The sequence below is a fragment of the Pongo abelii genome, chromosome 6, assembly GCF_028885655.2.
Source record: "Pongo abelii isolate AG06213 chromosome 6, NHGRI_mPonAbe1-v2.0_pri, whole genome shotgun sequence".
NCBI classification, from domain to species: Eukaryota; Metazoa; Chordata; class Mammalia; order Primates; family Hominidae; genus Pongo; species Pongo abelii.
Genome location: NC_071991.2, coordinates 156,522,675 through 156,543,799, shown reverse-complemented (window position 1 = coordinate 156,543,799; position 21,125 = coordinate 156,522,675). Strand labels below are relative to the sequence as shown.

At 44.9% G+C, this 21,125-nt stretch overlaps 1 protein-coding gene across 8 annotated transcripts in view; it reads right to left on the bottom strand.

Moving 5' to 3' along the window:
- DYNC2I1 (dynein 2 intermediate chain 1) overlaps positions 1-21,125 on the bottom strand; it is a 97,215-nt gene that overhangs the window by 8,745 nt on the left and 67,345 nt on the right. For all 8 annotated transcript variants that reach the window (XM_054560102.2, XM_024250218.3, XM_054560099.2 and 5 more), the window contains 8 exons: positions 20,178-20,350; positions 18,997-19,159; positions 16,453-16,566; positions 16,290-16,351; positions 15,715-15,766; positions 12,159-12,219; positions 8,240-8,339; positions 7,918-8,049 (listed from right to left, as the gene is read on the bottom strand). In XM_054560102.2, coding sequence (XP_054416077.1) covers positions 7,918-8,049; positions 8,240-8,339; positions 12,159-12,219; positions 15,715-15,766; positions 16,290-16,351; positions 16,453-16,566; positions 18,997-19,159; positions 20,178-20,350 — 857 coding nt within the window. The remainder of the gene's footprint in view (positions 1-7,917; positions 8,050-8,239; positions 8,340-12,158; positions 12,220-15,714; positions 15,767-16,289; positions 16,352-16,452; positions 16,567-18,996; positions 19,160-20,177; positions 20,351-21,125) is intronic.

The following is a 21,125-nucleotide window of genomic DNA, read 5'->3' as shown; positions in this document are numbered from 1 at the left end:
TACATATTAGGGCTTTTTTTTTCTATTTTTGTGAAGAATTTCATTGATATTTTGATAAGGATTGCATTGACTCTGTACATTGCTTTGGGCAGCACTGCCATTTTAACAATATGGATTCTTCCAATCCATGAGCATGCAATGTCTTCCCATTTTTTGTGTCCTCTTCTGTTTCTTTCATCAGAGTTTTAGTTTTCCTTGTATAGATCTTTCACATCTTTGGTTAGATTGATTCCTAAGTATTTTACATTTTTGTAGCTACTGTAAAGGAGACTGCTTTCTTGATTTCTTTTACAGATTGTTTGCTGTTGGCATATATACATACTACTTATCTTTGTATATAGAGTTTGTACCCTGCAACTTTACTGAATTCATGCGTCAGTTCTAACAGTTTTTTTGGTGGAATGTAGGTTTTTCTAGGAAAAGGTCATGCTGTCTACAAACAAGGCTGATCTGACTTCCTCCTTTCCAGTTCGGATGCTTTTTATTAACTTCTCTTGCCTAACTGCTCTGGCCAGGACTTCCAGTACTTTATTGAATGAGAGTGGTAAAAGTGGGCACCGTTGTCTTGTTGCAGCCTTCAGAGGAAAGGCTTATAATGCTTTTCCACTCAGTATGATGTTAGCCTAGGTCTGTCATAAACAGCCTTTATTATTAATATTTTGAGGTATGTTCCTTCTATGTCCCTTTTGATGAGGGCTTTTATCATAAAGGGATGCTATTATCAAATGCTTTTTCAGCATCTATTGAAATTATGATATGCTTTTTGTTCTTGATTTTGTTAGCGTGATGTCTCATATTTATTGATTTGCATATTTGGAACCATCCTTGCATCCCTGGGATGAATCCCATTTGATCATGGTGAATGGATCTTTTTAACGTCTTGCTGCATTTGGTTTGCTAGTATTTTGTTGAGGATTTTTGCATGCTTATCAGGGATACTGGCCTGTAGTTTTCATTTTCTGTTCTGTCTTTGTCTGGTTTTGGCATCAGGGTAATGCTGGCCTTGTAGAACTTTTCCATTTTTTTGAAGAGTTTGAGAAGTATTGGTATTAGTTCTTTAATTGTTTGGTAGGATTCAGCAGTGAGGCCATCAGGTCCTGGGCTTTTCTGGATGGGAGACTTTTTATTACAGCCTCAATCTAATTACTCATTATTGATTTACTGAAGTTTTCTATTTCTTCATAGTTCAATGTTGGTAGGTTGCATGTGTCCAAGAATTTATCCATTTCTTCTAGGTTTTCCAATTTGTTGGCTTATAGATGTTCATAATAGTCTCTAATGATTATTTGTATTTCTGAGGGCTCAGTTGTTGTATCTCCTCTTTGGTTTCTGATTTTATTTTATTTGGGTCTTCTTTTTTCTTAGTTATTCTAGCTAAGTTTGTCGATTTTGCTTATCTTTCAAAATCCAACTTTTCATTTCATTGATCTTCTGTAATTTCTTTGTCTCAATTTATTTATTTCTGCTCAGAACTTTACTATTTCTTTCCTTCCACTAATTTTGAGTTTGGTTTGTTCTTGCTTTTCTCCTTCCTTGAGGTGCATTGTTACATTGTTTATTGAAGTCTTTCTACTTTTTTGGATGTAGGCATTTATTACTATCAACTTCTTAGTATTGCTTTTGCCATATCCCGTAGATTTTGATATGCTGCATTTCCATTTTCATTTGTTTCAATAAATTTTTAAATGTCCTTCTTAATTTCTTAATTGACCCACTGGACATTCAGGAAGATATTTAATTTCCATGTGTTTGTGTATTTTCCAAGGTTCCTCCTGTTATTGATCTCTAGTTTTATTCCATGGTAATTATAAGATACTCAATATGATTTCTATTCTTCTGAATTTGTACGGACTTGTTTGGGGCCTAAGATATGGTGTATTCTGGATGATGTCTCATGTGCTAGTGTAAAGAATGGGTATTCTGCAGCAGTTGAGAGAAATATTCTGTAAATGTTAGGCCTATTTGGTCTAGGGCAGGGGTCCCCAGCCTCTGGGCCGTGGACCAGTACCAGACCACGGCCTGTTACGAACTGGGCCGCACAGCAAGAGGTGAGCAGCAGGCAAGTGAGCATTACCACCTGAGCCCCACCTCCTGTCAGATCAGCAGCGGCACTAGATTCTCACAGGAGCATGAACCCCATTGTGAACTGTGTATGCGAGGGATCTAGGCTGTAGTCTCCTTATGAGAATCTAATGCCTGATGATCTGAGGTGGAACAATTTCATCCTGAAACTGTCCCCCAAATCCCCCGTTCGGGGAAAAAATGTCTTCCACAAAAACCAGTCCCTGGTGCCAAAAAGGTTGGGGACTACTGGTCTAGTGTGTAGTTTAACTCTGATGTTTCTTTGTTGATTTTCTGTCTGAGTAATCTGTCTATTACTGAGAGTGGGGTGCTGAAGTGCCCTACTATTATTGCATTACAGTCTATTTCTGTTTTAGATTTATTAATCTTTGCTTTCTATACTTGGGAGCTCTGGTGTTGGGTACATAGATACTTGTAACTGTTATATCCTCTTGCTGAATTGACCCCTGTATCATTATATAGTAAATTGACCCATTATCATTATATATAGACCCCTCTTTGTCATTTTTTACAGTCTTTGATTTGTAGTCTAATTTATCTGACATGAGTATAGCCACTCTTGCTCTTCTTTGGTTTCTAGTTGTATGGAATATCTTTTTCCACCCTTTCACTTTTAGTATGAGTGTGTCTTTATAAGTGAAGTGAATTTCTTGAAGGCAGCATACAGCTGGGTCTTGTTTCTTTATCCATTCAGCCATTCTATGCCTTTTAATTGGAGAATTGAGACCATTTACATTCAGTGATATTATGGCTAAGTGAGAATATTCTACTGCCATTTTGTTGCTTGATTTCTGCTTAAGACTCCTCTCTTCCTTTGTTCCTTTCTGCCTGTCTTCCTTCTCTCTGCTAGTATGTTCTAATTTGTTGCTTTTTGTTTTTAATGAAGCTATTATAGGTTTTTGTATTGTGATTATTTACTTATTTATTGAGACGGGATCTCATTCTGTGACCTAGACTGAAGCGCAGTGGCAAGATCACAGCTCATTGCAGCTTCGACCTCCTAGGCTCAATCAACCTTCCCTCATCAGCCTCCCAAGTAGCTAGCTGGGACTACAGGTGGGCACGGGCACCACTGTACCCAGCTGATTGGTTTTGTTTGTTTGGGTTTTTTTTGTAGAGATGAGGTCTCACTATGTTGCCCAAGCTGGTCTCAAACTCCCAGACTCAAGCAATCTTCCCACCTCAGCCTCTCAAAGTGCTGGGATTATAGGCATAAGCCCCAGCACCCAGCCCTAAAACAAGTTATTTTAAAGAGATAACAACTTACCTTAGAATACAAATAAAGAAATAAAAACAAAGGAAACACCAAACAAAAATTTCTACACTTTAACCCTCTCACATTTTGACTTTTAGTTGTCTCAATTTATATATTTTTAAATTATTTATATCTTAAGAAGTTGCTATAGCTATTATTGTTTTTAATAGGTCTTTTGGGCTTCATAGTAGAGTTATGAGCATATTGTACAAATACAGTAACACAGTATTCTGGGTTTGTCCATTTATTTAATTATATGAATGGGTTTTGTACCTTGATAAGTTTTTTGTTTGTTTTTGCATGTTAGTATTTTTTTTTCTTTCAGGTTGAAGAACTCCCTTTAGCGTTTCTTTTTTTGTTGTTGTTGTTGTTGAGATGGAGTTTCACTCTGTCACAGACTGGAGTGCAGTGGGGCAATCTCAGCTCACTGCAACCTCTGCCTCCCATGCTAAAGCGATTCTCCTGTCTTAGCTTCCTGAGTAGCTGGGATTACAGGTGCCCACCATCACATCTGGCTAATTTTTATATTTTTAGTAGAGACATATTTCATCATGTTGGCCAGGCTGGTCTCGAACTCCTGACCTCAACTGATCCACCTGCTTCGACCTTCAAAGGGCTGCGATTACAGGCATGAGCCACCATGCCCAGCCTCCCTTTAGCATTTCTTGCAAGATGGGTCTGAGAATGGTGAATTCTCTCAGCTTTTGTATGTCTGGGAAAGACTTTAACCCTCCCTCATATTTGAATGACAGTTTTGCTGGATACGGTATTCTTGGATGGCAATGTTTTTCGTTTAGCACTTTGAAAATGTCATTCTACTCCCTCCTGGCCTGTATGGTTTCCACTGAGATGTCTATTGCCAGATGAACTGGAACTCCTTTATATGTTATTTGCTTCTTCTCTCTCACTGCTTTTAGGATCTTCTCTTTCTCCTTCACCTTTGAGAGTCTGATTATCAAATGCCTTGAGGTAATCTTATTTGGGTTGAATCTGTTTGATGTTCTCTGACCTTCCTATACCTGGATATTGATCTCCTTATGAAGTTTTGGAAAGTTTTCTGTTATCATTTCTTTGAATACATTTTCTAACCCTTGTTAGCTCCCTCTTGAATACCAATAATTCTTAGATTTGGTCTTTTGCGGTTATTTTCTGTCTTGTAGGTAGTCTTTATTCCTTTTTGTTCTTTTTTCTTTTTTCTCCTCTGATTATATATTCCCTTTCTTTTTTCTTTTTAGAAACAGTATTCACTCTGTCACCCAGGCTGGAGGGCAATGGCACAATCAGAGCTCATTGCAGCCTTGGCCTTCCAGACTCAAGTGATCCTACTGCCTCAGCCTCCATTTGCCTCCACATGCCACCATTCTTGCCAAATTTTGTAATTTTTTTGTAGAGATAGGGTCTCCCTATGTTGCTCAAGCTGGCTCAAGAGATCCTCCTGCCTTGGCCTCCCAAATGCTGGGATTACAGGCATGGGCCACCGCACCCAGCCTTGTGTCTTTTTTTTTTTGAGACAGTCTCACCCTGTCGCCCAGGCTGGAGTGCCCATGATCTCAGCTCACCGCAAGTTCTGCCTCCCAGGTTCACACCATTCCCCTGCCTTAGCCTCCCGAGTAGCTGGGACTACAGGCGCCCGCCACCACGCCAGGCTAATTTTTTGTATTTTTAGTAGAGACAGGGTTTCACCGTGTTAGCCAGGATGGTCTCAATCTCCTGGCCTCGTGATCCACCTGCCTCGGCCTCCCAAAGTGCTGGGATTACAGGCGTGAGCCACCGCGCCCAGCCTTGATTGTGTATTTTCTAATAGCCTGTTTTGATCTCACCTATTCATTCCTCTACTTGATCCACTCTGCTGCTGAGAGCCTATAATGAATTTCTTCAGTCCAGCAAATATGTTTCTCAGTTCCAAGATTTCTGTTTGATTTTTTGAATTATTTCAATCTGTTTGTTAAATTTCTCTGATAAATTTCTGAATTGCTTTTCTGTGTTGTCTTGGAGACCACAGAGTTTCCTTAAAATTGCTCTTCTGAATTCTTGGTTAGAGAGCTCACAAATCACTGCCTCATTAGGTCAGTCACTGGATTTTTGCTTTGTCCTTCTGGAGAGGTCATGACTCCCTGTTTGCTGCTGTTTCTTGTGGGTGTATGTCTGTGTCTTTGCATTGCAGGATTAGTTATTTATTCCAGTTTTCTCTGTCCAGCTTGTTTTGGTTTTTATTGAATATATTTACTTAGCAAATCTTCTCTGCTAGGTTGCTGCCTCCTTTTCAGCTATAGGTGTCACCTTAAGACGAGGTTCACTTTGGCTGTATTTAGTGATTGAGGGAGGCCTGTCCCAAATGAGGGAAGTCTCAAAGGGTTTGTCCTGACAGTGTCAGGGTTCGTGTTCAGAAGACCTGTGGAACAAACCTCCTGGAGCATGGTGCTGTGAGCGGCCACTCTGATTGAGTGCCTCCTTTGGCTGAGGTGCAGAGTTTCCAGGGCTGCGGACAGTAGTCCTGCCTCCCAGCTTTGTTTCTGGGTGTCCTCAGGGGTATTTCTTCCTTCAGGCACTCGGGATGCTCCCCATGGGCTGAGGCAGGAACAGGGCACCCAAGAAAGTAGAGAAACTGGTTGTCCACCTCAATTTTACTTTCACAAACCGTGAGTTAAGGGGAGATTTTCCATGCACTTGGTGCCAGGCCAAATAAGGGGGAAGGGACATTGTGGATATGGAAGCCCAGTTCTCCTCCCATCTGCTTGGAGCTTTTCTACTCTCTGTGGCCCCAGGAACTGTCTTATCTTCACACTTGAGTTCTAAGTTCTTACTGGTGAAGATCTTGGTGCTATGTATTTGGTTTTGGTTTTTTGTGGGGAGAGAAGCCATAAAAAGCTCAAGAGCTCCACACTGGAAATCACCAACAACAAAATTATTAATGAGACTTGTTTTCGTTTTTGTTTTGAGACGGAGTTTTGCTTTTGTTGCCCAGGCTGGAGTGCAATGGCACTATCTCGGTTTACCACAACCTCTGCTTCCTGGGTTAACGCAATTCTCTTGCCTCAGCCTCCCAAGTAGCTGGGATTACAGGCACGTGTCACCATACCAGGCTAATTTTATGTTTTTAGTAGAGACGGGGTTTTGCCATGTCAGCCAGGATGGTTTTGAACCCCTACCTCAGGTGATCCACCTGCCTGGGATGCCCAAAGTGCTGGGATTTGGGCCACTGTGCCCAGATAACTTTGTATTTTTAGTAGAGATGGGGCTTCTCCATGTTGGTCAGGCTGGTTTCAAACTCCCGACCTCAGGTGATCCGCCCGCCTCAGCCTCCCAAAGTGCTGGGATTACAGGCGTGAGCCACAGCACCCAGCCTAATGAGACATTTTACATTCTTTTATTCACACTAATTCTTCAAAATTTGGTGTGTATTTCACACCTCTAGCATATCCCAGCCTTGCCTGGCCACATTCCAGGCCCTCAACAGCCACAGGAGGACATTACTCAGCAGCTCAAATGCAGTCTTTGGAAATACAAAGATACATGAAATACCATCTCTGCCGTCAGCAACCTTAGTTTATGTGACTGACATATAAACATAAGTTATTATGTTTTAAGCACTATAAGAGTAGTGTGAATAAATAACAATCTTTCCCCTCAACCTCAAGTATAGGGAAATTTGTAAACACTAGTGAGAGAAGGGGATATCTGAGTTATAATTTAATGCCTTGACTGTCATATAATTCTTGTTAACTATCACATTTAATCATGTATAAAGTTGTTTAATATTTTGCCTTCTGTCCTGTCTTACCCAAACCAACCCATAAACTGACCTTGGAGTCTACAGGACAATTGTGACTAGGGTGAGCTGGGCTGACACCAGGCCCTGGAAGGGAAGAGAGCAAGCAGCTCGCACCCACACACACATTTCCTGCAGCATGAGTGCAGCGTGGGGACTGCTGCCTGCCCGATGGCCATCCCTGGACTTTCAGGTTAAAGACTCTGAACATTAATTTCTATTGTGTTAAACAGTAAAAGAACACAGGCAAAAATCCTCACACTAAGAATTTCTTCACATTTTTGGCTGTATCATAGGTTTTGGTATTTCATATTCTTCTGTTAAATTCTAACTAGTTTGTAATTGAACCAAGTATTACTTGAGAGTTTAATTTCTACATGGGTTTTGTTTTTAAAATTTGTTATTAATTTCATATTTCTCCTTTTTAAACCACTGACATCCCATAAATGATCAATTTGTGCTCTAGTAAATGATTAACTTTTAAAATTTTCCAATGGATCACTGTAAGTGTTATGCTGCCCAAATAGGCAAAGAGTATCACTAAAAAGAACTGGCAAGCCTAGGCAACACAGGGCGACCTCGTCTCTACAAAAAAATACATTTTTTTAAATTAGCCAGGCATAGTGGCATGCACCTGTAAAGGTCCCAGCTACTCGGGAGGCTGAGGTGGGAGGGTCATTTGAGCCCAGGAGTTCAAGGCTGCAGTGAGCTACGACCACATCACTGCACTCCAGCTTGGGTGACAGAGCAAGACCCTGTCTCAAAAAAGAAAAAAAGAAGAATTAGTGCTTTAAAAAACAAACTTTCTTACCAAAAATATTGGTTCTCCAAATGGTGAAAAATCAATGACATTAACTTTTACTGGTCTTATACCATGTTGCTGAGGTTTGAATAGTTTGGGAGCCACTCTCAAATCTTGTCTTGTGCCATGGCTTATGAGACCCTGTGAAGAAGAAGCCCAAGAGTGACTGAACGAGTGCATTAGACACGAGATTGGATACAGCTACTGTTCCTCAAACAATTTAAACTTTATAAAAGAAAAGAGTAAGTTAATCCTAAATCAAGATATTTATCAGGTAAGTCAGGAAAACAAGGAAAATGAGTAATAGGATTAAATTTAAAATACTACTCACCATGTCTGTGCCAATAATAAAGTGATTAGGATCTGAAGGCAGAAATTTAACATTCAGTGTTTGTGTAGTGCCCCAAAATTCATTACCTTTATGGGAAAGACTGAAAAAATAAAGTAACAAAGATGAACAGATGGACTGTTTCCAACCTTAAGAATAATGATGGTATTAACACTGATTTGCACTACAATACATCGATGTGTAACAGGCCATGTCACATTCCTCTGTGGGTTTAACCACTCTTTGTTTCCATTTTCTTCTGCTACTACACTCTTGATAATTTTTTCAGAGTTATCCTTCTGTTCCCTAATTCTTTCTTCAGCTATATCTAATCTGCTATGTAACCATTCACTTGGTTGTAAATTTCAGAGATAACAGTTTCATTTCTAGAAATGTCTTTTAGATTGTACAACTGTCTCAGGTTCTTAGTGTGTGACTCCTACTTTTTGCACCAAGGTAGACTGTTTCTTCATGCTTGTAGTTGTGAACTCATCTGCAGCAGACTGCTTCTCATAAGAATCCTGTGAGCCCCAATTTGCAAACATATCTTTACCCACCAGGTGGTTTTGCGTCTACTTTAACTATGAACTCACTGAGGCCACTGGTCTAGAACTGTGATGTTAACATCTCAGCTTGTAGGTTCCCATATACCCACTCAGCCTAGGATTTCAAGCTCTTCCAAGCTCCTCTGTCTTCCCTTGGCTGTGGTGAGGCTTTCTGAATTTCCCTATCACTGCAGGAGCAGTGAGTTCCAGAGTCCTGTGCAGGGGTCTCAGTTCTACCTCCTTGCCTCAGGCAAACCCAATGCATCGCCTGGTTCTGCATGGGGCTCAAGCCCCAGAGACAGCTCAGAAGTTCTGAGACAGCCTGGGCTTCATACCCAGCCTCCAAGCCATCACACAGCAGCTCAAAAGCTTATGACACTAACTTTAAGCTCTCTCCTGTTTATGGCATTTAGAGATTTTCCTTTCCTTTTAAAAACTATACTTAGTTTTATTTTTTCCTTTATATGGCCTATGTATTTGTAACAGAGAGATGCCCACAGTTGCTCCATCTGCCACTCCCACATCATCAAAGTCAGCATGTGGCCAAGCTATCAGCCTCCTTTCCAATTTTCTCTTTCCGTCCACATTCAGGACTGCAAATGCCAGCTCTTGGTTGATGACTCCCAAATCCTTACCTCCATCTGGGGTTTCTGCTATGGAGGCCCCTAGCTCCTGGGCATCTCCACGGGCACCACAAGCTCAGCCTGTCCTCACTGGAACACACTGGGCTGCTCCCAACCCTCCCCGCTCCTATCCTCGCCTGGCAAGTGGTGCCCAGTCACCAACCAGACATGATGGTGGAGGCAGAGGCCAACCTAGGCTCCTCCCTCCCACTGCTCCTATAATTGATGAGCTGCTGGGTTTTTTAAGTTCTACCCCTTTAGCCTGTGTCCAGCCCTCTGTACCTGTGATTGCTGCCTTTGTTCAGATCCTGGTCGTTCATGTCAGTCACTCCAGAAGCCTCCTAACTGCTCTCCCTGACTCCAGCCTCCCTTCCTGTGTTCCCAACTTACGCCGCTGCCACACTGACCCATCTACATCACAGACAAGATGCGCTGCTCCTAGGTTCAACATCCTGCAATGGCTCATGACCATCTTTATGCAAATGCCCACACCCTTTAGCACGGCAGACAGACTCGTTAGGGCCTGACTCACCTGCCTCCCTCAACATCAGACCCACTGACAGCTCCAAATGTGCCTCTGGGCACCCCCAGGTTCTGCTCCCTCTGACCATCTAACTCCATCTCAAATGCCTGGCTCAGTCTTTGCCTCCTCAAGATGTCCCCACTGCACTCCATTCCCCAAGCTGCCCCCATCCTTTGAGCTCCCACAAGCCCTGTGCACATCCTGACAGCACACTTCGTCCTCTGCACCCTGAGGGATGGGGCCTAGCTGCAGGGGCAGTGCAAGACAGAGCTGCAGGACCTGCTTCCCTGCAGGCAACGTCCTCCCGGGGACACTCATGCTCAGTGACTGACGGGATGGGGGGCACAAAGCCCCAGCCACGTGATTCTGGGAGGCCATTCCAGCTCACAACTCCCGGGCCCTGGGGAGTCGGCCGTGGGACCTGCCTCACAGCTCAGCTCCTCCTCTCAGCCCCATTCTGCCTCCTCCCCGCCCTTTCCCAGGCAGTAAAGCCCCAGGAACTCCTTAAGAAACACCCTCACCTCTCCCTCCGCCCTTTCCCAGGCAGTAAAGCCCCAGGAACTCCTTAAGACACATCCTCACCTCACCCTCAGCCCTTTCCCAGGCAGTAAAGCCCCAGGAACTCCTTAAGGAACATCCTCACCTCACCCTCCGCCCTTTCCCAGGCAGTAACGCCCCAGGAACTCCTTAAGGAAGATCCTCACCTCACCCTCCGCCCTTTCCCAGGCAGTAATGCCCCAGGAACTCCTTAAGGAACATCCTCACCTCACCCTCCGCCCTTTCCCAGGCAGTAACGCCCCAGGAACTCCTTAAGGAACATCCTCACCTCACCCTAAACTCCACTGCAGATCCTTCTTCCTGAGAAAGCAAGGAGTCCCCCCTGCAATCACGTAACATTTACTCATCCGCCTCCTTCTCGGAGCACCTTGACAGAGGATGCTCCCCAATAGCGCTACAAAGCCTGACACGTAGAATAAGCTCAACATGGTTGGTTAAGCAGTCTGAGGGAACATTTATTATGCATGGATCTCAGGAAGACACTGCTAGGAGTTTTTGCGTAAGAAAAAACCCAAACAGTGGACACATTAGACACTTTCCTTCAAAGATTGTGTGTGTGCAGTTAAGTACAGGAGAAGCTGATAGTTAAAGATAAATACAATGCACAGTATAAAGCAATAAGGGCCCTAGCAGAGATAAAAAGTCGTAAAGAAACTCATTGGGGAACTGTAGAGGCTGGAGGGGTCAGGGGCTTGCCCAGGAACCACGTATGTTTGGCTCTGCGATACAGTAAATGACTTTTTAAAATATAATTGATTCTCTTTCATAATTAGTTGTAATTACTAATTACAACTGTAGTTGATTTAAAGTCTCCAAGCATGCATGAATTCATTAACACAACCCACAGGTTTTCTGACTAGGAAGAACCAGGCCCCAAAATTTTGACCCCTGAGTGCAGTAAATGACAAGAAAAGATACTTTAGGAAATAAATTAACATAAAACATATAAATACCACAAACAATATTTGTACATTTGTGAAGAATTTTTATGTCATATTAAGTTATATGAGTAAAAGCAGAAATCTAAATCTCTTAATAAAACTTTTTATCAATGTTTCTGGTTCCTGAAACTTTAAGTTTAACCTCAGGGTTGCATAAAAACTGAAGAATAGTTAAATAAGACCAACTTAAAAGAAAATAACCTCTACTTAAAGACAAAATGTTAGCTCTACACCTGGAAGCTGTATTTATTACATTCACTCATTAATAACAGACTAACAAGGCCAGGCGTGGGGGCTCACACCTGTCATCCCAGCACTTTGGGAGGCTGAGGTGGGTGGATCACCTGAGATCAGGTGTTCGAGACCAGCCTGATCAATATGATGAAACCCCATCTCTACTAAAAATACAAAAATTAGCCAGGCACGGTGGCAGGCGCCTGTAATCCCAGCTACTCAGGAGGCTGAACAGGAGAATCGCTTGAACCAGGGAGGCAGAGTTTGCAGCGAGCCAAGATTGCACCACTGCACTACAGCCGGGGCAACAAGAGCGAAACTCCGTCTCAAAAAAATAAAAAAATAAAAATAATAGACTAACAAAACAGTAAAAAAACAATGTGAGAAAATGGACTTCTTCATCGCAAAAGCTCACCATTTACCGTATATGCGATTCCCCAATGTTATTTTCCTTCTAGGTCTTTGTGAGATAGTGAAGCATTTTCCCTCACATCTTACCTGTCACCCAACTGGATCAGAGCACTATGTACCAGCTTGACCCTCCCTCCAGGCATCAGACCTAAAAACAGATGAACCAAAATCAATGCACCTTTCAATAGAAGCTAAATCAAAATCTACTTATAGTTGCCTGGAATCATTTTTCATTGCTTAAATATCTGTGTTAGGAAATAACATCAAATGCAAATCAATGCACAGCATCCCTGCCTTCCTCTGGGTGAGGTTCACGTATCCTGCCTTAGGAGAAGAATCGAGTATTCACAGTTCAAGTCTTATGGGAAGAAAGATTGTAGAACCATGATCTGGGGGCCTTTATATCATTAGATCTGATAAAATAAGGAGGGTAAGCAATCCATACATGTGTACGAGTGTACATACACTAAATAAGCCTTAGATCACAGCAGCAAACACTGTCCTGTGAATGGCCACCAAGGCTCCAACGCCTACAGGAAACTTGCAGGACCTCTCTCTCCACCATCCCAGAGACTCAGAAATCTGCTGGTCTCCAGGCAGAACACACAGGAGGCAGAGTGGCTCCTCAGCCGAGCGCATCCGGCCTCACTCTCTGTTCCAGCAGCTTCTCCAGCTTCCTTCTCAAACAACACAGAGCCACAGCTCTGAGGCCTGACTGCTCTTCCTTTCCTTTCCTGAAAGCGTTCATGGCTACAGCACTGGCTCCTCGGCCATCCACTGGTTTTGCCTCCTGTGTCTGCTCCCAATATCACTTTCCCTCTAAAACTACTACAAGGGGAAAAACTAGAAATCTATGGATATTAAAACCCAAATTCTCGGCAAGGCATTGCCTAAAACTCTGGGGGCAGGTGAATTAAAAGGAGATAGAAATAAGCCCAACCTGCAGCTGGGCAGGGTCCCTGTAGCTGCTTCGTATCTCCTGCCAGTCATAACCACAGTGAAGAAGGGTCAACGCCGCCATGCACAAATGTGAAGCTTCACAGCACGCCCCCCACCTGGCATCTCGGCTCCCACGCCACCGCCTGTGGGCAGCTTTTCTGGCCGGGTCCTCCCACTGGCCCCTACACGCCACAGCCCACAGGCAGCCTTTCTGGCCAGGCCCTTTCCGACTGGGCCCCTACACACCACCATCCACGGGCAGTCTTTCTGGCTAGGCCCTTCCACTGGCCCCTACACGCCACCATCCACGGGCAGCCTTTCTGGCCGGGCCTTCCCACTGGGCCTCTGCTCCAGCAAGTCCACCACCACTCGCCCTCTCCCGGGCTGGGGTCTTCGCCCAGGCCTCCTGGCACCTAGGACTGGACCTCGCTTATGCAGAGAACATTTCATAAAAAGATGGTGGCTGACTTCAGCTCTCCAACAGCCACTCATCCAATGCCTACACAAAGAGCTGGCAGCCACCCTGAACAATGGGCTGGTCTGAACGTCCTCCCTTCTTAAAGGCAAGGCTGGAACATGGTTGCAATTTTGGTAAGTGGTTCAGTGAAGAAAGGGTGTTTTTATACACCAATATTTTAAAATGAAATACTCACCACCCCAGGATATCCTTTATATGACCATCATGTACTACAAAACATTTGTATGCAAATACTTTTTATGCAAAATGATTTTGTCTCCATAGCCGGATTATCACCTGACTTGGACAGAAATGATCTCAGTACCATCCATAATTGCTTGACAAATACCTTGATCATGTAACAAGTTAACAGCACAACCAGCCTCAAAGCGAACTCTTAAGGTCACAAGAGTTCTGGGCATTTGGGGCGGAACCCTGGGTGTGAAGGGGGGTTGGTGCTGAGACCAACTGTGTGGGTCTCGCCCCATCACTAACCCACCCCGTGACCTGTGTACGTTGAGAAGGAGGCACCAGGACCCCTGCCAGGCTCCCTAGCTCTGACACTCCAGGATTCTAGGGGCAGCCTGGAGTGGACAACACAGAGCAGAACGGCTCCATGAGCAGAGAGGGTGACGCATGAAGAACACATTGAGAAACATGGTGACTCCACCTCAAAAGCATTTACCAGTGAAATGAGCACCAAGACTGTCTTATTTTTACTGAAGTCAGAATCAACCGTAAACTTGTAAGGGCCACCACAGACGTGTGACTATGGAGCACACAGCATTTGCTCCGAGGGCCAAAGCAGCCTCTTCCCTAATCTCAAGAGGTTAGGAACAAAGCTGGTCTCACTCATGTTATTTTTTGCCAGATCTACATGAGAAAACACCCCTGATACAAGCAAGGTGAAAGGGGGGTTCGTCATTACAAACTGGGTTGTGGGAGGCCAATGAGGTGAGAAAGAAGTTGAGATCAAAACATGGGCTAATGTCAACCACAGAACACAACAGGACTGAATTACTCCGTCACTTCTGAGCCCTTTCTGGAACTGAAAATCGTACTCCATAGCATCAAGAGCAGCCAACTGTGAGAGGTGCTGTTAGCTTTGCTTCAAGTCACTTCTGCTCTGCCCAGACCCAGGGACCTTTGCCACCCTGGGATCCAGTCTAAGGGCCCTCAGGGGCAGCATCCAGTGTTCCTGATATGCCCTGGGGTTGTAAATCCAAAACTGAGAGGAAGAGGCCCCAAAATGAATGCGCACTGAAAGACTCGGACACCTGAAATACATAGGAAACAGCTACAGAACACAGCTGTCCTTGACTTGTCTGACAGAACTGAATGGTACTCAGCTGTAAACAGAACTCATTAAACCCTACTAAGATCAAAACATTCACTCAGAGGCTGGATGCGGTGGCTCATGCCTGTAATCCCAGCACTTTGGGAGGCCGAGGTGGGTGGATGACCTGAAGTCATCCTGACCACCTGACCAACAGGAGTTCAAGACCACCCTGACCAACATGGTGAAACCCTGTCACTACTAAAAATACAAAAATTAAAATACAAAAATTAGCTGGGCGTGTTGGCGAGCACCTGTAATCCCAGCTACTTGGGAGGTTGAGGCAGGAGAATTGCTTGAACCCAGGAGGCAGAGGTTGCAGTGAGCCAAGATCACACCACTGCACCAGCCTGGGCAACAGAGCGGGACTCTGTCTCAAAAAAAAAAAAAAAAAATTCACTCAGAATATCATTTGATTATTCTAGTTAATTGAGATGCCTGTTCAACAGTTGATAAGGTTATATGACATACAACTTTAATTTTCATTTTTCAGGTAGTAATTTATATTTTTCAAAGCAGTTATTGGTCTCTTTTTTTTTTTTTTTTTACAGAGAGACAAGGTCTCATTCCATCACCCAGGCTGGAGTGTAGTGGCATGATCATGGCTCACTGCAGCCTCAAACTCCTAGGCTCAAGCAATCCTCCCACCTTAGCCTCCCAAACAGCTGGGACTACAGGTGTGTGCCACCACATCCAGCCAATTTTTGAATTTTTTTGTAGAGACGGGGTCTTGCTATGTTGCCCAGGCTGGTCTCAAACTCCTGGGCTCAAGCAATCCTCCTGCCTCAGCCTCCCAACGTGCTGAGGCTCCCAGCAGGCGTGAGCCACTGCACCTGGCTGCAGTTATCAGTACTTTTAATCTTGATTCATTTTAGAAAACACTAAAATTAATTTTTTTACTTAATAGTTACCTAAATCACTTATTGAACCTGCGATGTCTGCCTTTGGTAATTCAACCACCACCTAAAAACAGAATATTGAAAATGAATATTGATACATTTTATAATTACGAAACAACCTAAGCAAAGCATAGCTCTAATTAAGATGGAGTGCTATATCAGGTACTAAAACATAACTGCTCCAGAAAAAGAGACTGATCTTTAAACTCAGAACTAACGCTCTACAAGTTGACTCCTCTGCTTTGATCTCCTCGTGTTCTCTTCACTTGGTGACTTAATCAACAGTCTTGGCCCGTAGGACAAGCCAATCCAGCGTCACCTCGGCCCTAACATTTTGTTCCCTTCTCACTTTCATTCTGTGTTCCCAAAGCCCTGTGTGAGATTCCTATTTCGCTGTCACGAAAGGGCCCCAAACCTGCCATGCGTGACCTTCTGCATCCCTTCTGCTCAGGACCAATAAGCCCAGTCTTGCTCTCCGTTTCCCACCATAGCTAACTGGGTCCCGCCCCCTGCGCTGTTCAGGCGCCACCTCCACCCAGACCACCTCACTCAGGCCCTGCATGTGCCCGGCCTGGGCCACTACTCACCCACACATTGAGAACCCCACTCTCATCCAAGGAAGCGATGTGGAAGGACAAACCTGACATTTCTGATGAAAACAGAAACAAAAAGAAAGAAATGGCTTTAAATAAGGAAACCATATTTCACAACTATTGATTAAGGATTTTAAGAAAGTGAAGAATCACGTACCTTCTTGAGTAGAAAAGGGTGAAAGCACGAAGCTCTGCTTTTTGTGGACGGACGTTGAGATAGGTTCTACTGCTTGAAGAGGGCTTCGGTGGTTTACTGAGGTAAGGATTCCATCTGGAGTTCAAAAGCCCACAGCACCCACGTGTAAGTAGTAAGTTGCAGAAATGCAGTTCGCATCACACGGGACAAACACGAGGTGCTTCTGGGTCTCACAGATCCAACTCTCTCCACACATCTTCCCAAAACACCCCAAGACCAACATGGACCACACACGACTGACACAGGACCACGACTTTCAGATTCCTAGGACACACGGGCCCCAGCCCCTGCTCTCCAGTCTGGAAGGCAGGAAGAAAGCTAAAGCCCACCATCCAAACAGAGCATGCCACACAGTCTGAAAGAAAACTCAGACAAAGTCTCTGCGAGGCCAGATCCTGGGGCCCACTCAAGCAACTCAGGGGAAGGAGCTGGGAAGCAGAGGAGGTCAGAGCAGCACGGCCGATGGGAAGGGGGACGTGAACAGGAAACGGAGGTGACCTCCGCACACACCTCACAACTGCCAGCAAGAGCGAAATCCAGGCGTTTGCAAAACCAAAGGAAAGGCAAACCCACCCCACCTACCACCTCGAGGCACCATGCCCACTGAAAAGATACCTGTCGCCAATCAATAAAGCAAAGCTCACTGACCTAAAATATCCACCTACAGAATGTCTACGAGTAGAAAAACGCCAAACTCCATAGAAAGCTACTATAAGAAGAAAACAGAAAAAATGTAAATCAAAGCATTTCAGCAGATGAAAATTCTCCCTCCTAAAAACAAGCACAAGGCAGAAGACACAAAACTCAACATTCCAAATGGAATCACATCTCCTCAAAGGGCATCTGGAAACATATCAAAACAACAAGCAAGAAAAAACACTGGGAATCAGAAATCAAGAACAGAATTAGACCCAGAAAAGCAAGAAATGAAATGAGAATTGGGATTGAACTCAGGAAAAAAACTGAAGAAAAAGACAAAACCATCTCAGAAATTAAGAATAAATTACAGGGTATCTAAGTGAGAGGACCCAGATGAAGCACTGATGGCTCGACTGAGGAAAGGGCTGGTCTCCCAGGCGAGAATTTGGTTCCTCTGACTCATGGTCTGAATCAGAAGTTCCACAGCTCCTCACTACTGGGAGTTTATTTAAAACTTTGTAGGTTTTATTGATAATATTTCAAAGACAAGGCCGGGCGCGGTGGCTTATGCCTGTAATCCCAGCACTTCGGGAGGCCAAGGCGGGCAGATCACCTGAAGTCAGGAGTTCAAGACCAGCCTGACCAACATGGAGAAACCCCATCTCTACTAAAAATACAGAAATTAGCCAAGCATTGGTGGTGGGCACCTGTAATCCCAGATACTCAGGAGTCTGAAGCAGGAGAATCGCTTGAATCCAAGAGGCAGAAATTCCAGTGAGCTAAGATCATGCCACTGTACTCCAGCCTGGGCTACAGAGTCAGACCCCATCTCAAAAAAAAAAGAAGGATGTATTTTAATGGAATAATTTATTTGTATGTACAGTCTAGAGGTTTACTGTTTTTGAAAATGGTGCTGAATTCAAAAATTTTTTAGTAATAGCAGCAGCAGTTAGAAAAGGCAAAGATTATTTATTTAAAAGATATCTTTTAAAATAGCATCACAGCCCATAAGTTGCGATAAATTCAAACAGTCTTAACAGTAGTAATATTGCCCCACACAGAGGGGCACAATTCATGGTTGGGGAATTTAAAAAGTGGCTCTCTTATGTACAATGTACAGATACACATGTCAAACACAGACAGACACGCAACATATCTACGATAATAAAGCCACACAGAGGGGTGAGTGATGACCTCGGCCTGCACCTTCAGTCCACAGCACCCCAGCCCCTACGAGAAGGGGCGGTGCAGGGCGTGGCGTGGTGTCCGAGTGCAGGCCCCACCATGTTGTCAGCGTGACCCTACATAAACGCTGCATCTTCCTGTGGAGCTATGATACAGGGCTATCAGGGGAATTAAATGAGACAATGTACACTACGCACTAGGGCGAGTCCCAGAACACAGGAAACACTTATGCCAGGTGCCTACTGTGGTGGCTGGGCACGGTATGGTATGAATGTCCACCCGAGTCAAGCCGAGGCTCAGGGAGGCCCAATTGTGCTGGTTCCTGGCAGCCCTCAGGGTGACTGGCTTTGCTCACGCGAGTGTGAGCTATTTTTGCCCTGAAGAACACACATGCCAAGATGCCTCAAGCCACTTTAAAACTAAAGGTAATTTCATTGAGGATTTTTTAGAATCCACAAATTTAATAAGAAAGGAAATTCAAGTCATTCTTGGTCACTGGATAATCATGATTGGAATTGATTTCTGTTTTTTATATTTATCAAATGCTGCTTTTGCCCATGGGTCAGACCCCGTCCTCTGGGATAATGTGAATAAATAAATGCAAATCCATGTAAAGGTTTGTTCCTCAAATCTGTGTGGCTTTTCTAGAAGACACACAATTGGCAGGCAGATGACACTGACCGGTGGAAAACGTGGCGGTCCGGAACGTCCAGAAGCCATCGCTCAGCTTCACAGAGTGATGCAGCCTTGAGTCTTCTCTCAAATCCCAGACGACAACTGAGCCGTGCGCTGTTCCAGCAAACAGTAAAAATGCTTTGAAAGGGCTCAAGCAGCAACACGTGACCTAAAAGACAAACGCACAGAAAGCCGATGACGGAAGAATATGAGAGGCATGCTCACAGAAGCTGCATTTACTGAGTGGGGTGTCTGACCATGTTCACTGTGCACGGGAGTCACATGCAGGGCACAGCAAGCAGAACGCAGACTCCTGCACAGAAATAAGCGGTGGCTTGTCAGGTTCCTGAAATGGAGAATAGGGATGAGAAACCCACCCCGTAGGCTTGTTATGACCACAAACGCAAGGTGCTGACACTCATCTGGCCACACAAAGCCTGCCGGGAGCCTGTCCACTCAGCTCAATCAGCTGAACCACAAAAGCAGCAGTTCATCCTGCGCCATTTTATTTACATCTTGTATTACAAAAGTTACAATTTCAAGTCATTCTTCTCTACAGCTTTTGTGGAAATCAATGGGTTTGAGGCCAGGGAATACATAACTAGGAAAATACAAATGCACATTTTCCCAAACATAACAGAGGCAGCCCCGACCCCTCACCGCACAGTCCTCAAGCCTCGGTGCCAGCCTCCTGGGCGGTGAATGGGAGGCCTCCAGAAGGGCTCTGAGCGACAGCACACTTCAACACCGTCTAAGAAACCTCAATGCAGTCTAAGAAACTTCCAGGCAGTCTAAGAAACCTCTAAAACACTCAGGACCGAAACAGTGCAAGGCAAAAAAACAGGCATCTAGGGCCCCAGAGCTATGCCCAGCATGGTGAGCATTTTCATTCAGCCTACAACTACCTCCATTTCCTAATTCTCAGCTAACCTAAAGGGGTGCTCTGTGAAAATTCTCGTTTGCTCATTTTGAACTACGAGTTTCCAGAGTCAAAACAAGCACACCCATGTGTCTCGCCGCACCCACAGCACAGCTGAGGCCAGCTGTGAGAGATAGAGAATGGCCCATAAGTCCCTAACCACCTCCTGTCCCTGCACCTCTCTCCATGCCTCTCCCCACCTGCACCTTCACGCTCTGTCCGCTGTCCATCCTCCCATCAAACGCGCGACTCTCCTCCTGAGCTGTACCTGGGACTCACATATCAGAACCTTCTGCGGCCCTGAAGGCTGCCAAATATCCCACACACAGAGGACGTATTTGCTGTCCAGCAGGGGCACAAAGGTCTTCTCAGGTAAGTCGTGAACGGAGACCACCATCTGCCTCTGAACTTGGGAGGCGTGCAAGGAGGATACTTTTCGATCTAGGGAGAAGAAAAATATGTTCACATTTTAGTGACCTGCCAGAATCCAAGTTAAATTTAACACACTTGCGAATACTCAAAAAAAAAATTCAGCTTCATGAAGAAACAAACATGGTTCTTTCGAAACCAACATACATGAAACGTAGGTTTTGATGAACGGCCACAGCCTATGCCCCAACACTGTCCAAGCTGACCTCACAGTCTGGCTAAAATGTGGTAGCATGCAGCCCAAGACACCTGTGGCTCCACTAGCAACTCCCACAGAAACCAGCTGCCCACCAGAAGCCAGGAGTCGGGATCTCAGAGCTGGGAGGTAATGGAGTGAGCCTGGCTGCCCCTCTGCTTCAGAACATTGCTAATACACCAGCTGCAGGGGCTTCAGCACTGGAACACCACGTGGCACACTGCTCTCCTCAAAGGCTGCGAGCGGCTGAGGGCCGTTCCAGACGCTGCTCCACCTGGCGAGGGACTGCACTCCAAGGCGTTACTGTTGCCACTGCTGGCCGTGCCAGCAGCTCTCACACATCAGCAGAAGATGGAGATGGAACTCAAGAAACAGAAGGATAGGAAGTCCATGACTGGCGACAACTTCAGTCAAAGAACTGGACCACACTGCTGGCAGGCGCCCAGTCAATGTGGAAAGCAGTACCCGGCCAACCCCAGCCACACACACACCACAAACACCTATCAGCCCCTCAGTTCACATCCTGCTACCCACACCATCCACGCTTGGGTCACAACATCCCCTCCGATTCCAGGGAACCCTCCTTCCGCC